Source organism: Hemibagrus wyckioides, linkage group LG01, assembly GCF_019097595.1.
Source record: "Hemibagrus wyckioides isolate EC202008001 linkage group LG01, SWU_Hwy_1.0, whole genome shotgun sequence".
NCBI classification, from domain to species: Eukaryota; Metazoa; Chordata; class Actinopteri; order Siluriformes; family Bagridae; genus Hemibagrus; species Hemibagrus wyckioides.
In genome coordinates this window covers 3,986,692-4,004,757 of record NC_080710.1, presented here as the reverse complement: position 1 = coordinate 4,004,757, position 18,066 = coordinate 3,986,692, and the positions used below count along the sequence as shown (strand labels likewise).

At 39.8% G+C, this 18,066-nt stretch overlaps 2 protein-coding genes across 3 annotated transcripts; both read left to right on the top strand.

The window, feature by feature from the left end:
- The first annotated feature begins 3,966 nt into the window (after positions 1-3,966).
- asb10 (ankyrin repeat and SOCS box containing 10) lies at positions 3,967-11,926 on the top strand. Of its 2 annotated transcripts, none has more exons than XM_058380056.1 (5): positions 3,967-4,517; positions 6,409-6,676; positions 7,359-7,863; positions 10,166-10,279; positions 10,683-11,926. In XM_058380056.1, the coding sequence occupies exons 1-5, from the start codon at positions 3,968-3,970 to the stop codon at positions 10,866-10,868; spliced, it is 1,623 nt and encodes a 540-aa protein (XP_058236039.1). In that variant the 5' UTR covers position 3,967; the 3' UTR covers positions 10,869-11,926. The 2 variants fall into 2 exon arrangements, with proteins under 2 accessions (XP_058236039.1, XP_058236117.1); XM_058380134.1 differs by lacking the exon at positions 3,967-4,517 and adding an exon at positions 5,196-5,792.
- A 3,194-nt stretch (positions 11,927-15,120) lies between these two features.
- Positions 15,121-18,066, top strand: gbx1 (gastrulation brain homeobox 1). The gene is made up of 2 exons (XM_058392479.1): positions 15,121-15,821; positions 16,384-18,066. Exons 1-2 carry the CDS (start codon positions 15,377-15,379, stop codon positions 16,920-16,922), a joined length of 984 nt encoding a protein of 327 aa, XP_058248462.1. The 5' UTR covers positions 15,121-15,376; the 3' UTR covers positions 16,923-18,066.

The window sequence follows — 18,066 nt, the reverse complement described above, 5'->3', positions numbered from 1 at the left end:
GCATCATTAGAAAATGTTCCACTTGGCGGGGAAGCGCGTATTAGGGGCGCTCGCGATGAAATGAGGTTGTGATCGATTGTTAAATTTATCGAGAGCTATTAGATTGAAATATGAACCTCTCAATTGTCATAATGAAGTGGGCCTCCATTTGTGCGGGGATCAACACTACAACGTATAGCGCGCTAAACTTCCCAGGTACCGGCTTAAACGCTGGAAGGGTCTTTTATTTATTTTATTTATTTTTTTCCCTCATCCTTCACGCCATCAGAATTCTTTCACATTTCCTTTCTTTTTCGCAAGCCAAAGAAAGCAGCGAGGAAATACGCAGCCAAGCTTTAGCCGGCGACTTGGTACAAATCATGCGCATTAGCATGCCAACCTCATCTCTCTGTCACACATTGGACATTTGCATTTAATACTACGCCGATCCCATTTGGCCCCGAGTGTTTGAGCTGGGGAAAAGTGTTTCCTATTACGCTCGATGACTGACTCGGTTATGCAGCTTCGTGTTTTTCTTCAGGAACTTGCTACTTTATTTCCATTGCATACATCTAGCGCTCTATGCTGTTATATCATCTGCATATGGCTTTGAGCGTATAGACTCACACTCCGGGACTCCTGTACACTTGGTCCTTCGCAGTTTTCAAAAGGCAAGGCAAAACCACGAGGAGAAAAGCTTTAAAAGGCTTAAACAATCACTCTTTACAACCGAGTTGAGCTGAAAAGCAGCTCCAAATGCACAATATGTCACACTTTGAGGCTCCTGATGGCCTCCGGGGCTACAACTGGCACCAAATCTGGACCTTGTATCAGAAAGACATCATCTTCCTGATGTTTAACTTCTTTATTTCAGATATTTAGCGATCTAAAATATATCTACGTACAACGTGCTACTTTATTTCCATTGCGCACATCCAGCTCTCTATACCATTATATCGTCTGCATACGGCTCTGAGCGTATAGACTCACACTCCTGCACTCCTGTACACTTGGTCCTTCACCTGGGATTTTCAAAAGCCAAGGCAAACCCTCGAGGAGAAGGGCCTTAAAAGGCTTAAAATGCTCAAACAATCACTCTACACATAATCGAGCAGGCTGAAAAGCATCTCTAAATGCACAATATATCAAACTTTGAGGCTCCTGATGGCCTAGAATAGGAATCCAGAGCTACAACTGGCACCAAATCTGGACCTTATATCAGAAAGACATCATTTCCTGATGTTTAATTTCTTTATTTCAGATATTTAGCGATCTAACATATATCTATGTACAAGTGAGAGTAATGCATAAAGTCGGACATGCTAAAGCGCCGCTGCATCGCTCTGTCGAGATCGAAGTCAAAATAAATCTCGAGTTACTTACGAACCTTAAAAGTCAATGGAATGGAATTGTGGGTGTTTAGGATATACTTTTCAAAATACTACAATAAGTGTGTTAGTTACTCTGTAAATTAGTCTCAAGCAATTAGTCTGCATTTTCAAAGTCCTCCCCTCCTACCGACATGCCATTAATTAGCCCATGTGTTATTACCGCTGTCTTCGCATGCCAACTAGACGAGCCTCCGTGTATATTCCTCTGGTTTTTTTTTTGTGCTTTAATTTTAATGGGAGGCACAGCAGTCAAGTTGGAAATGAGTGGGAGATAATCAGCAGGAACTAATTGCCTAATTGTATTGATGAGGCCGGCGATCATTAGGCTGTTTTGTGAGTCCAGTGACCAGAGAGCACCACAGATGGCCGGATCCATGTTTATCTTATTGCTTCCGCAGAAATCGTCTTGTGTGTGTGAGCTGCTTGGTGTGGTTCTGTGATCTGCAGGGAGTAACGCAAGTGTGTGTGTGTGTGTGTGTGTGTGTGTGTGAGTGTGTGTGTGTGTGTCTGCAGGGAGTAAGACGAATGACTGAAAGGGTGCTGATTCTTTTTTTTTCCCATTTCCTCTAAAAACCTGATCCTACCCAGCACCAACACACCCACCCAACACCCCCCAACCCAACACCCCCCAATCTTCTTTTCCTGCTTGAGAAAGTCCCTGTCTCCATTTAGAAATAAATAATAAATAAATAAATAAATAAATAAATAAAAATCGAATGTCCACCATTTGAGAAATGAATTTGTGGAAGTCGCTGTCTCTTTTCCCCCATTAGTAAGTGTTTAGTTCAACGTTTTAAATAATTGCGTTACGAGGAATGATATTTAAAATACATTTGGGAGGCAATGGGCCGGGAAAGTGCCTACATGTTTTGCTGATGACACCCGGGCCATTTGGAAGACATCAAAGTAGAGAGGAGGTAGCCCAGATGCATATTATAAACTCATTATGCGTATCATTTAAAAGGATGTACTCCAGCAGCAAAAAAACAATCTCGCCTCCCTCTCTCTCTCTCTCTCTCTCTCTCTCTCTCTCGCCCGGTAATGTGTGTTTGCAAAGTCGGAAGTCTTTGATTCCTTCAGTCAATGTGACAGCCATTACGGCACACTGCAGAACACAATCAGTGGTATATTATATAAATATAAAAAAAATAGATATATAGCTGACTAGATAACATAAAATAGTTGAAAATAATATTTTCTAATATTTCGTAGAAAAATTTCACAGATTAAAGTCAGGGCTGGGAAAAATGTTAGTACCTGTTTTTTGTTAATATACTTACCTATTTATACTAATTGAGTTCATTTGTGTCCAATTTGCTCCTTGTGTTTTTATTTAAATTCTCAAAGTATGAAATAGTCACATGACCTTCGAATGCTACACTGCAGCGTTCACTGATAATAATCCACTGGGGAGCGTGAGTATAAGATGACCTCTATTTTAACATGTTATTATAATAAACAACAAATAGCTACATTTAAATAAGCTAGCATGATTGCTAGTGCCAGAGTTGACTAGCGTATATTTCAGTTTAGAACTTGTTCAGTTAGAATAAGTTTCAGGTGTTCCACATTAAGCCCCTCCCTCAACAACCCAGAGTCATGCTAAGCCACGCCCCTTGTTGCGACACCAATAAAGGGTTTCTGTACAAAGAGCTAATAATTTCTAGTACATATTTGTCTTGGTTAAAGAGCATGTGGGGGACAGCGTGATCATGTCACTGACTCGGGTTTCATCCAGCACTATTTTTACATTTTGATAGAAATGAGAAAGAAAGCAGCAGATGGACAAATGAATGAAAGAAAGGAAATTAGACAGGCAGAAAAGAGCAGGTGGAAAAAATAAAGAATGAGAGGGAAAGAAAAAAACAAAACTAAGAACCCAAGGAGCAAAAGGAAAGAGTAGAATAAAAATAAAAAGGAAAAAAAGAAAGGTAGGGGAGAATAAACAACAGAATGGAAAAGATGATAGTGAAAGAGTAAATTAAAAGAAAGAAAGAATAGATAAGTAAATAAAGAATAAATAAAGAACAAATGGAGGAAAGAAAGAAAGAAAGAAAGAAAGAAAGAAAGAAAGAAAGAAAGAAAGAAAGAAAGAAAGAAAGAAAGAAAGAAAGATTCGACAAGTGGTTTAAGAACTGGTGGAAGGATTAAAGAAGCAAGAGAAAATAAGAGAAAAAAATTAAACAAGGATAAATTAGAGACATTAACCCCAGAAAGGAAAAAAAAATAGAAGACAGGATTAAAAAAGGACATTTGAAGGGTAAAAGTAAAAATGATAAGAAAGAAAAAAGAGAAAGAAAGAAAGAAAGAAAGAAAATGATTTAAATAAATGAATAAATACAGGCAGAAAAGAAAGAAAAGGAAAACAGGAAAAAGGGGAATCAAAACATGGAAAAAGGGAGAAGAATGAGGGAAAAACAAGAAAAAAAGAATTCAAGAAAGAAAAATACTAAGAGACAAAAGAAGTTGAAGTTAAGCCACACCCCCTCCCTGCTCCACTATTTCTATAGAAAGAGACATTGAGGATAAGCTTATTGTCATCTAAAGTGGACTAAAAATGTCCTTGTCACACTTTCAGCTGAACAACTAAACCCGGCATGCGCTGCCCATGTGACCCCGGGGTTAAAAATAGACTCCTGCTCATAGGCAGCGAGGCCCGTCTGAGATTAAATATCAAAACAACCCCAGTAAGCCAGGGCAGGACAGAGAACGTGGTTGCTTACGGCAAGGAGCAAAACGCTATTATTAAAAGAGCTAAACATCATTGTCCTCTTCTTCTTCTTCTTCTTCTTCTTGTTCTTCTCATCATGTCTCAGCGGAGCTTTGCTTTCACTCCAACAGCTCTGCGCTCCTTAGAACAGGAACGAGACCTCGTGGAGAGACGGAGGTATCAGAGAAAGCTCATTGAGCCCACCGTCAGCGGCTACCTGCTGAGAAAGGAGGCTCGGGAAAAGGCTGTGGTGTCCAGGAGGAACCCGGAGGTAGCGTCAGCGCCGCTGGTGTGCCGTGATTTGGTGGTACAGAATGCGCTGTACACAGGAGATGTAGAGGCCGTGAAGAGGCTCTTTCCCAAAGGCTCTCCCGAGAAGCTGGTCATCAAGCCTGAGGGAGGGGCCATGCGCTGGGTCGCTGACGGGAGAGTGAGAGGTACTGGATGTGTGTGTGTGTGTGTGTGTGTGTGTGTTTTAGAGTGAGTGAACACATTGGTTGAAAGAACCAGCAAACAGATGGATTAATGACGGAGAAGAGATAGAAAAGAGGATGGACATAGAGAAGAATAAATGGAAATATGTTGAAGGAATTAAAGAAGGTAAAGAAGGAAAGAAAGAAAGAAAGAAAGAAAGAAAGATCAAAACAACTGAATATGTACTGGCAGAATCCATGAGATAAAGAAAAGGGCAAAAGAAAAATGAATGAATTAAAGAAAAATAAATAAAGAAAGAAAAATAAAACAGAGAAAAAACAGATAAAACATTATAAAATAAATGAAGAAAAAATTGAAAGGAAAAAAAGGAAACAAAAAGTACTCAAAGAAAGAAAGAAAGAAAGAAAGAAAGAAAAAGAAAGAAAGAAAGAAAGAAAGAAAGAAAGAAAGAAAGAAAGAAAGAAAGAAAGAAAATAAATACTGGCATAGTACATGCATACTGGACGAAAGGGGAAAAATAAATGAAAAAATCTGGAAGAAGAAAAAGAAAACACAAAGTACTCAAAGAAAGAATGAGAGACAAAATGAAAGAAAGAAAGATAGATGGAAAGAAAAATTGGTCAAAATAGGAAAAGTAAAGAATCAAAGCAAACTAATAAAATAAAGAATTAGAGGATGGTGGAGGAGACAGTGGGGTGAGTTGAGTTTAGTGAGGCAGTAGGACGTGACTCATCATTAATGGACGTTAATAAGTGCCCCAGCCCGGTGTAAGAGGGCACAAATCTCATGTGGTGCAAATGCCACAACTGCCTCACAGCTTCTAACATGTCCATCTGGTTGTATAACATCCACCAAGCCTTAAAATAGAGCTGTCGTGCAAACAGAGCTCAGAGCTGTGCAGAGATCACTGAGGAATAAACAACAACCGGGTCACAACAACAACCGGGTCACAACAACAACACAACAACAACAACAACACAACAACAACAACACAACAACACGGTGCTGGATTCCGTCCAGTCGACGAGCTGCTTCGCTTTAAATCATGGGGCCGAAGATTAAGTTCAGGAAGCAGAAGAAATACCGCAACGACGTGATCGCGACTGCGCATGCTACAGGATGGGTTCTCCAGTTCTGGAACGCTCTTCTGGTTGGCGATGAGGTCATTGTGGTCAGTATCATCGATGACCCCGAGTACGCTCACCTGATGGACGCCATTTATGACACCAGCGACATTGAGGAGTGGAAGAACTTCAGGTTTAACTACAGAGGGTTGAGTATGTCACGGTGCTGATGAATTATCCGTTCTGATTGGTCAGCAAACTGCGCTTTTAAATACGTGATCGTTACTGAGTAGTTTACAAATTACAAACATGCTGCTGTTCAACACGTGTAGAAGAAACGTATCCTTTTCCATTTACTGATTCATCTATTCAGATTTATTAGATTAAGAAAGAAAGAAAGAAAGAAAGAAAGAAAGAAAGAAAGAAAGGAAAACAAATATACATGATGTTGAGAAAGAAAGAAATTTTAAATTGAAAGAAAGGGAAACAAACAAACAAACAAAAAATAGATTTAAAAATAATAACAAACTTGTTTTAGGGATGTTACCAAACATTAAATTAAATAAAAAGTAAACGTCATTGTTTATTCAATAAATCTGTAATTACTGGGACACTGCTGTGGTCTCAGAGGAATCGAACCCTTTGGGACATGTCACAGCAGCAGCAGGGGGTTGATTATTTTCCTGTAACAGCACAACATGCAGTGTTTTCTTTCTCACGTTCTACTAAATTCATTTCCTGGCTTATTGGGAGACACATTTTTCTAAAATAACTCCACAAACATTCTGGTGAATGATGAAAGGTCTGGTGTTGGCCTTTTCTTCCTCAGGACTGTGGTCTCTGACCTACGAGCAGGAGCTGACCACGCCTTTGCACATCACTGCGGGCCGAGGCTTCACCGAGTGCCTGAGGCATCTCCTCCTCAGAGGGGCCAGTGTAGATTTTGCCCCTGGGGGCACCACTGCACTGCACGAGGCATGCCAGGAGTGCCAGGCGGAGTGTGTTAAAGTGCTGCTGCAGTACGGTGCCAACGCCAACGCCGTCACTGAGGACGGCCTGATGCCCCTGCACCTCTGCACTGAGCTGGAGTCACTGGAGTGAGTGATAATACGTCGCCATTATTTTTAAATCCTACACAATTAGTTACATTATCTTAGGAACCATAGGAAGGTCAATACTGGTCATACCAAAGGTAATGTAGTATGACTGATAAGATGGTTTCTGTCATTAGCAAAGGAAGATATTTTCTTTAATGATCTGAATGTGTTTAAGAAAAGAAAGAATAGAAAAAAAGAAAGAAAGAAGCAAAAAAAGACGACTGAACAGACATGAAAACAGTAGATGGAAGGTTTATAGGAGAATTTTTTGGAAAGAAAGAAAGAAAGAAAGAAAATAAATACTGGAATTAAGTACAAACAAATAAAGAAAGCAAAAAGAGACAAGTGAACAGACAAGTAAACAGTACATGGAGGTATTATAGCAAGAAATTTAAAACAAATTACAATAACAAATTAAAATGAAAGAAAGAAAGAAAGAAAGAAAGAAAGAAAGAAAGAAAGAAAGAAAGAAAGAAAGAAAGGAAGGTGGATAGATTAACAAAAGAAAAAAAATGAATGGAAAGAAAGAATCAATAAAAAGAAATAAAAAAAGAAAAGGGATCGAGAAATGAAACAATTAATACAGAACAAACAAGAAAAAAAGAAAGAAAGAAAGAAAGAAAGAAAGAAAGAAAGAAAGAAAGATCTCTTAGCCTTCTTTGACATACTTTACTTTTCTCAGGTGTGCCAAGTATGTCCTCGAGTACGGTGCAGCCATAAACGGCCGCAGCTTGGAAGAAAACGACACGCCGTTGCATGTAGCTGCACGTCACGGTCTTCTGGGCCACGTGGATCTGTACCTGCGTCACGGTGCAGCAGTGGACTGGCAGAATGACGAAGGACAAACGCCACTGAACACTGCATGTTCACATCCGCATGAGCACACTGCTCTTGAGCGCTATGCCCAAGTGTGCCAGCGGCTGGTGGAGGCCGGGGCAAACGTGGGCACGGGTGACACCGACAAACACACTCCTCTGCACATGGCATGCAAGAACGCCAACCTCGGGATAGTGGTGCTACTTCTACGGAACGGTGCCTCCGTCAATATCATGAACTACGGAGGCGAGGCACCCATGCATAATATCCTAAAAATGGTGGCTTATAAGTTGGAGCATGAACCTGAGCGGATTGTTCAGGAACTGCTCAACTATGGATCAATCAGAGTGTGGCCAGGAGCTCTGCCAAAGGTCAGTGTGGGATCTCAGAATCTCGTGTTTTTAACCCCAAAGCCATTTTCTTTTTGGTCTATTCCGGTTGCAATCTTAACAGCTGACCTAATACCTAAGTGATCATGGACTGTACTTTTTTATTCTGTAAATCGTTACACATTCCTCATTCACACACTCTAGCAAAGGTCGATTTTGGTTTCACCAATCCAGAGGGCTATTCCTGGACCCCACAGGACTCAATCCTAGTTAAAACCGTCACTGACCAGGATCTTGTGGGTACATCCTGAGATCAAACTGTAGCTTTGAAACAGCTTGGGGGTGGGTGATCAGGGCTGTATTGGGACAAAAATATAGTTTGCTATAGTCCTTTCTGAAATCACTTGTTCAATGCTAGTTAGAACTTTCACTGACCAGGCTCTTATGGGTACCTCCTGAGATCAAACTATAGACTTGAAACAGCTTAAGGGTGGGGGCAAAGATACAGTTCACTATAGTCCTTTCTTAAATCACTTGCTTAACCCTAGTTAGAACGTTAACTGACCAGGATCTTGTGGGTACCTCCTGAGATCAAACTCTAGCTTTGAAACACCTTGGATGTGGCTGCTGGGGGATAGGTGGGGGAAAAAATATAGTTTGATATAGTTCTTTGTTGAAATCACTTGTCCAGTGCTAGTTAGAACCTTCACTGACTAGGATCTTGTGGGTACCTCCTGAGATTACACTGTTGCTTTCATACAGCTTGGGGGTGGGTGATTGGGGCTATGGTGGGGCAAAGATATAGTTTGCTATAGTTCTTTCTGAAATCATTTAGATAGAGCCTATAATGACCAGCATCTTGTGGGTACCTCCTGAGATCAGACTGTTGCATTGAAACAGCTTGGGGTGGGTGGTGTTTTGAGGGATTTGAGGCAAAGTTATAGCTCAATAAAGTCCTTTCTGAAATCACTTGCACATTGTAGAAACTGTATTTCATGTATATACGGGGTTATTCAGTAAACACCTGAAGGTTGTGGGGGTAGTGAACTGCTGCTTGCTTGGTGGATACGGTGTATCAGCACTTCAGGTTCTTCTTCACTCTTTGAAGGAGTCTGCACAGGTAGCAACAGGTGCAAAAGAGCAAGTATTGTTCCTTTAATCAGTTCCTAATGATCATTGGCATTAAAATGATTTTTAAGGTTTTTGGTGGTAAAATAAACATAGCTTATTAAACTGTATACTCATCTAATGTTAGCTACTTCAAACATACTCCATTTACCTTGGCAGAAAGTGAGGCCACATATTTCAAAATCATATCCAGAGATTACGAATGAGAATTGGGAGCAAGAAAGTGGGTGGGGTTACCTGTTCATCTGTACAATGTGCTCAAACAGATTGGCTTCCAAAGCTTCAACTTTCAGGCTAATACATAGGAAACTCTGCAAATATTTGCTCCAGTGTCTCAACCACACTTGCCTTACAGTTTTGATTAAACCCATGCCATCATTTACGGAGGTTTTTTTTTTTTTAAATTTATGCCAAGTATGAAGGAATATGATGCTCTCACTAGACGTGTGTAAGGACTAAACATATAAATCCAACACAAGACACTGAATATTATATCAAGTTCCATTGGAATTGTTAGTTCTCTTTTTAAACGCTGTGCCCATAGTAGAAAGCGTTTAGTACTGTACATCCAGTGAATCCCACTTGTGCCGGATAAATTGCCTGATTCTTAATGAGGCAAATGTTAATAGGAGATTAATTAGCACTAATTGCAGAAGTTCTCGACAATCCCCCAGAGAGGGGCCCAATCTGTTCATCAAGCCAAGTGCTTAATTATTCTGCACTGCACTCCCTCACAACTACCACCGCCGACCTCTGGCCTTTTTCCGAGCAGGTGGGGATCTCGCTCCAGGTGGAAACTGTCATTGTTACCTTGATTGAGGAGCAGATTCAGTTTTCCCAATTCGGTCTTAGCTCTTTCAAGAAATGACTAGACTGTCCTAACTGATCATTCACGACACACACGATTCATGTCTTACATCTTAAGAGTGTATACAGTGACCTAATCGTTTTTAATCGCTGTTGTCCAATGGGGCTGTTTGACTCTCAACTCTAATTGGTCAGAAGGCTAGAATTAAAATACAAGTTTGAACAAATGCATTGGGCAACATGGCATAACTGGACACTGTTTCTGGTAGTAAAAGTAACTCTACTTCACTTGGGGCTGTATCACACACCACCCTGTCATTGTTTAATTTCCTGTAACAGCAACCCCGCTGTTGTTTGATCTGGATGGTGGTTATGAATAAGTGTCTAATCTGATTTGTGTTAATTCTAGGTCCTGAAGTACTGCTGTATGTCACCACGTACAATAGAAGTGCTGCTGAATGCATATAGCCATCTCAAAGTCAATGATCACTGGGTGGAAGCTGTTCCACTAGAGGTGTTTCAGGTAGGAAGATATTTGTGAACTGCAGTTATGTTCTACGTTTGAGATTATTTATCTACAAATGCAAGAGGTCGGCAGTTCAGTACACTTAAGTCTGTTTTTTTTTTTACGTATCTTTTGCTTGCTATTAGCGTTCTGTTGGTAGTCATACACTGGAGTTAGAGTTGTATGCTAACATTTGACAGATTTGGAATGAAAGCTCCTGGTAGTCAGCCTTTTGCGCTGTTGAATAGTTATTTAAGAAGTTATTACTTACCTTCAATGAATGTCTCCAGGGTAACAGTCCTGCATGGGAGAGTCATCAGGACAGAGGAGTTTATATTTCTGTAAAGTATTTGTTTAGTAAAAAATCAAGTTATTGCCCTTCTACTTCAGTCCGGACATTTTCTCTGGCTTCTCTCTACAGAAACATCAGGACTTTTACGAGTCTGTGTTTGCCCTGGCCAATACTCCTCGCTCCCTGCAGCATCTGGCGCGCCACACGTTACGCACCTATCTAGAAGGCCGTGTGCACAAAGTGGTGCCCAAATTAGGCCTGCCCACGTTTCTGAAGGACTACTTGATGCTGGAGTTTCGAGGCTATGTTCACTAAATGTTCACTGAACCAAAAGTGTTCTATCAAGCTTGAAAGGACATGGATGTTGTTCAAAAACTGTTCAGTGATGCTGATGGTTCAATTGTACATACTCTATATTAGAAAAAAAGGCATGTCGTTTTTTAACTTTGTGTTAGCACAGATACTGGCAGAGGTGCCACTAATTACACTTTGTTAACCATTTGATCGCTGGCTCTCTACAGCTGAAATCCATACAAACACAAAATTTCAGATTCACTGAAGGGGAAAGGGTTTGCGAACCAAAAAAAAGACAAGACTTTGGTCTCTTTGTTCAATAAAATCAAAACATTTGTCATCTTGTCTACAGATATAAAAACACAAGGGTTTTCATACTCTGTTTTTTTTTTTCTCTTTACCTGCTAGGATTTGCTTGCTAGCAAGTTTACATAGCATCATCTCGACTATACAGATGCCCTGACCAGTAATTTGGGCAGGTTGTGAGATCAAATCCCAGTCGGAATAAAAGCATCTGCTAAATGGATAAATGTAAATTGCCTTAAATGAGACACAAATATCATTCAGCGCTGTGCATAAATTTTCATGACATGTGTCTTTGAAAGAGTAGACTAAATGAATTTGTCTAACCGTGGAGCAAACAACGTTTGAGAAGTGTTTTTTTTTTTAATTTTCAGTGTTTAAAAGACTGATGATGATGATGTTGATGATGATGATGATGATGATGATGATGATGATGATGGGGAATAGCTTTTGTAGACACTAACATGCATTCCCTTTTGCATTTGCTGTTTTATTGAAAGAAAATAACATTGATTTAAAATAAGGTGTTTTACTGTATGATTGAAGGATCATTGTATGACAAAGTAGATTTCTTTATCATCTTAAAAGCTTTTACATTTCTGATTGATGAATTGTCGGTGATGAGCTTATTATTGATTGCGGTTATTTTGTAGACCACGAGGGGGCGCGCTGCATCTAGAACTATCACATCTCTATTTAGAAAGGCATTAGGAAGTATTTAAAAACATGAATGTATAGCCTGAACATTTATTTGCATGTAATTATTGACATATTAATAAAAGTGTTTCGAATTGTGTGTGGGGGTTTTTTTTTAGAGTGCTTATTACAGAAAACCCTTCTGGAAAATGTCTATAAATTCAACACAAAAACAAAAATTGATCTTTGTTCTAACAACAGAAAAGGAAAAGGTAAAATAATGTAATTGTTTTGAGGAATAATAAAAGGAATATTTTTAAATAAATCCAGACATATTAAATATCTATATCTTTGAAAAACTGATACTAAAAAATCCCTTTCACCTACCACTGGAAAAAAAAACAATACTACAAAATTCAAACACAAATGGTTGAGATGCACAGATCTGGTAAAGTAATACCTTTAAGCACCTTTATAATATAATAAAATGTACACGTTAGGAGGAAAACAGTGAAGGATATCTAAATAAAACCTAAATCAAGAATTAAACACTGCAAATGAGAATTGATAACACCTGATACCTCAAGGTGGATCCATGATGATTTGGGGCTGGTTGCATCTGCCAGGAAGTTCCGACGTAGCTATATATCAGTTTCCACATAAACACAGAAATGGCTAAATGAAAATAAATGAATGAATGAATGAATGAATGAATAAATAAATAAAAGAATTTTTTTAATATAAATGAATACATCAGTGTTTTGCAGTAAGAGCCCTATAGAAAGCCTGTGTTCCATATGTAAAAGCTTGAGTATATAAACAAGTCAAAATGTTAAGTGTTCCAGTACAGGAAGTGTCTCTATCCTGTTCATTTGAAACCAGACAAAATTTCTCAAAAAATAAAGTTTTGTGTACAAATATATACAACACCCCAGTAAGTTTTCTATAAATTTAGACACGTTAAAATATAAATTGTTTTAGTCAAATTGTTTAGTTTTTTCTATAAATGCCTCATGACTGGACAGTGATCATTTTTTAAAATTATTTTTCTCATAATACCCATTTAATTAGAAGTGTGAAGAACAAATAATCTGTATATAAAATCTAAAATCTCATGTTTTTTTTTTTAATTTTATGTTATCAGTGGTTTGATTCAAGCAAATCTGACAAACTCTGTGTTCTTTTACACCATGAAAAAATAATATAATAATTAATTAATAATGCTGTCCTGAATACGAAAGTGCAATGATGATGATGATGATGATGTGATTGAAGCTACTCTTCCGGCCTCACCATGCAGGAAAGTGCAGCCATCCATTCATGTTGAGTGTGACAGCAGCACTTTGACCTCTATCCCCGGTTACACCCTCCTCATCATCACACCATCCTCATCAGAGCTTTTTCACCTCTTCTTGTCCTCCATTCAGAGACATACACACCTATACATATACATATTGTATATAGATGCTGTTGTTGTTGTTGTTGTTTTTTTTTACTTTAACATTGATTTCACTTGAAAGAATTCAGTTAGAAGTTAGAGTAAGAGCTGCAGAGAAAAAAGGAGGAGGGAAAAAAGTAAAAAAAAAACAAAGAAAGAAAAAGAAAAAAAGAAAAAGTTTATACTTCATGTATTTATTTTGTAGATATAAGTGAAGAAATGTGTATTTAAAAAAAATATATATATATTGTTACTGTGCTTCTTCTTCTTCTCCTTCTTCTTCCTCTTCTTCTTCTTCTCCTTCTTCTTCTCCTTCTTCTTCTCCTTCTTCTTCCTCTTCTTCTTCTTCTTCTTCTTCTCCTTATTATTATTATTATTATTATTATTATTATTATTATTATTATTATTATTATTATTATATCCTGCAGTTATGATACAATAAAAGACTTTAATAAATATTCAAATGTTTATTTGCGATTTAGAAAATGACATCTAATAAATTATGATATGCTGAAAGGTCTGAGAAAAGTGTCATCTTCTTGATAGACAGTATGAGTGTGGGGTGGGGGGTGGGGTGGGGGGTGTAGTGGGGCAAGTGGGGCAGTTAGGGAGGGGGCCTAAGTGCCTGGTTTGAATAGATCAAAGAGCGCGGCTACTCAATGGGGTTATTTGCATTTTTTTCAGAATAATTAGCATGTGGGGTCCAATCAGAGTCGGAGGTGATGGTTAATCAGACGGCCGGTCGGTGAGAGCGCGCGCCACCACCACCACCACTTCACTGCGCCCAATCAGTAGCGCGAGCGAACTGGCATTTAAACCCGCAAAATGATCTCCGATTAAATGAATAGGCCACTTAAAAAAGGAGATGGAGAAAAAGTTTTCGATCCAAATTAGGCTACTTTGCTCTCTGACAGTCCTGCCTTTGAGCCATAAAATTACAATAACAACAACAAAAACAACAACAACAATAATAATAATAATAATAATAATAATAATAATAATAATAATAATAATAGTAATAATAATAAAAATCTTTTTATTTTTATTATTGTTGTTGCTAATAATAATAATAATAATAATAATAATAATAATAATAATAATAATAATAATAATAGGTTGTCAGCTTAAGTCTTGTTCTCAAGTCCTCACTTCAAAGCCTCGGGTCCAGAAATGTCACCAACCCTTGTAACCTTACATCCAAAATGTAATTTCATCCAGAACTTTCTCTCCAGGGGCTTATTGTCGCCGTGCACTTGGAGGCCACAATTTCACCATTTAGCCCCCACAGAATAAAAAGACCCCCGCGCTCACACTCACACACACACACACACTCACTCTCTCTCTCTCTCTCTCTCTCTCTCTCTCTCTCTCTCTCTCACACACACACAAACACAGACACACACACACACACATACAACAGGGCCAAAACATCTGCGGTGCCATCGGCCCCTGATTTTGGACAACAACAAAAAAAGGAGCTCCGTTTGTTGCGCGTCTCCTCTTGAATACAGAGTAATTGCTTGTCATCAATCAAAATTAATAATAGCTGATCGAGTCGGTGTGGTCAGCGATTACAGGGCTGGAGCTGTGTCTCGCGCATCTCACTCAATGTGGACCGGGCCATTGTAGGAGCTGAGAAGGGGCGGGGGGAGAGGGGGATATGAGAGAGAGGGGGGTGACTTGACCCGTCTGTTTGGTATCCACTGGGAAAGCGGCGCCAAAAAAGGCCCTGAATGAGGAAATGAAGCGTAATTTGAGGAAGATGGATGAGTCTCCAGGGCGACGCCCCCTTCTATCCTCTTGTGTTGATGATGAGCGCTCGCGCACTCACAGTGAGAGTGTGTGTGAGAGAGACAGTGAGAGAGAGAGAGAGAGAGAGAGAGAGAGAGAGAGAGAGAGAAGGGGTGGGAAGCAGTGAAAGAGGTGCGTGTGTGTGAGTTTATGTCTCACTATGTGACAAATAGTGGGAGAGAAGGACTGAGCTCAAGACCTGAAAAGAAGGGGAAAGAAACAAAAAAGGTGAAGGAGAAGAAGAAGCGTCAAGAAGTTTTCAGTCAGCGAATATAATCGACAGGAATAAGTTTTGATTTTCTGGCAAGAAAAAGAGAGACCATTCAGGATTTATACGGCGACGGAACACGGAAACTTCAGCATGCAGAGGCCGAGCGGTCCAGGCACGGCGTTTTCCATAGACTCGTTAATCGGCACTCCGCAGCCGCGGCCGGGCCATTTGCTCTACACGGGCTACCCGATGTTCATGCCGTATCGGCCGCTCGTGATCCCACAAGCCCTGTCTCATTCGCCTTTACCGTCGGCCATTCCTCCGCTCGCGCCTCTAGCGTCCTTCGCCGGCCGTTTAACCAACACGTTCTGCGCGAGCCTGGGACAGGGCATGCCTTCCATGGTGGCCCTCACCACCACGCTACCGGGATTCTCGGAGCCCGCGGACGGTTTCTACTCGCCTCAGGAGATCACCGGGCCACGGTTAAACGCAGACGCGGCGATCGGACGCCAGGAGAGTCCGCACGAAGAGCTGCACGCACGCGACAAGGCAGCCGAGCTCCTCAACTTCTCGGAAACTTTTCAGACCGTGGCAGGTGAGAGCAAGAACGCAACAAGCTTCAAAACTCTCTCTTAGACATCAAAATTGATTACTTATTTAAGAATATAAAAAGAGCTTGTTAAGAAAACGAATCAATCTGTTCGGTTGAAATGATGACATTTCAGATAAATGTAGATTAAATAAGTGCACGCGAATAAGTTTGTAGGACAGTTAAATAAACAGTTAATGCTTTAGAATAAAGTGATTTCACACATTTCAACTCTGTCAAGTTACATGCATTACAAGTTAAAGACATTATCGATGCAAGATAATAAAATCATTTTAAAAAAGGCAAATATAAAAATAAAAGCTTTCATGTTTCAGATCTGTGCATTGACAAAGTGGTCAAAAAGTTATAACCTCCAAAGGAATACAAATAAATAAAGGTCACGCGCAGAAAATGTTACTTTTCTTATTACATTTGTAGTTAATTTAGAAACCAGTCAGGGAATCCTGCTAGAAGTCTTAACACATAAATCATATTTTTTCGGCTTGTAGATGAAGAGATGGTTAGGAATAACGCGCATATTTCCCTCTCTTATGTCTCTGTGTGTCAGGTGAGACTAAACTGTACAGCTCGGACGATGAGAAGCTGGACCTGAAGTCTGCCGAGGCGGCGTGCAGCGAGCGCGAGGACAGCTCGGGGGACAGCGAGAACGAAAGCTTTTCGGACGGCCACAGCTGCGGCTCCAAGAGCAAACTGAAAGCGGGCTCACACGAGCCTCTGAGCTCCACGTCTACGGCGGCAGCGTCGGCGGCGGCGGGCGCGTCTTCGGCGGGCAAGAGCCGGCGACGACGGACAGCGTTCACGAGCGAGCAGCTGCTCGAGCTGGAGAAGGAGTTCCACTGCAAGAAGTACCTGTCGCTGACCGAGCGCTCGCAGATCGCTCACGCGCTCAAACTCAGCGAGGTGCAGGTAAAGATCTGGTTCCAGAACCGGCGCGCAAAGTGGAAGCGCATCAAGGCGGGGAACGTGAACAGCCGCTCCGGTGAGCCCGTGCGCAACCCAAAGATCGTCGTGCCCATCCCGGTGCATGTGAACCGCTTCGCCGTCAGGAGTCAGCACCAGCAGATCGAGCAGGGCGCGAGGCCGTGAACTGCGACATGCAGCCGCCCTCGCGCGAGCTCCAAAACTCGTTCCTGAAATGCATAGAAATCAATGCATGAAGCACAAAAAACGAGGGAATTAAACTCGCGCAATTAAAACTCGAGCATCTAGACGGATTATTATTCGACCTAGATGTATTTTTTTAAACACTAGTTTTTTTTTCTTATAACGTGGCCATGTCTTTAATTTATTGCTTTGTACATAATGTGTAAATAGAAAAAAATGTGTCTAAACGACACACCCATGTGCACTATGAAAGAAAATTGTTAAAAAGGACATTTTTAAACAAACAAAAAAAAGTATTTATCAGTTGCAGTCTAGTTGGTTTATCTGCATGTTTATATGGTTCCCATTGTATGGCTTTAAAAAGGCCGTTTTTTATGTTGTTCTCACATCTCGCATGTGTTCCTCCATCATCATCATCATCATCATCACCGTCATTATCATGATCATCATCATGGTGGTCTTTAGAGACCACTTATTTGTGAAAAAAAAACCTTAAGAAAGCTGTGGTTGGTTGAAATAAATCAAGAGTTCATGAAAATCCGGTGCTACACTTCTACTTCTAGACTGAATGGTGTGAGAGAGAAAAAAACATAATTTCTAAACTATGACATAATGCAAAAAAAAGCCTAATTGTAATCGCGACACGTTATTGGCCTAATTATGAATAATGGGTCCATCAAGTCTTAAATTAGGCAGGATGACGTAGCATGTAATTAACCAATAGATTAATTGATATGTTGTTAACATGCATGGCGGGGTTAGTTTGGAGGAGAACAAGGATTTATTTCCCTTTTACAATATCAACAGCAAAGAAGAACAAGATGACCTGTTGTATATTATTATTATTATTATTATTATTATTATTATTATTATTATTATTATTATTATACAACCTGCTGTTCAGCAGATATGGTTCATTTCCAGGATTGCAAGCATAAAACATCTGGGATATAATATTATTTAACATAAATAAACCGGAAACCGGAAAACGCTGTCATTCTGTTTGAAATGCATAAGATATTTATTTATTTATTTATTACTAGATTTATTTTTTTTAATCCCCAGGTATTCTCAGTACTTTTCTTACATTTTCAGAAATGTTTTGACCCCAAACATTCATGATTCA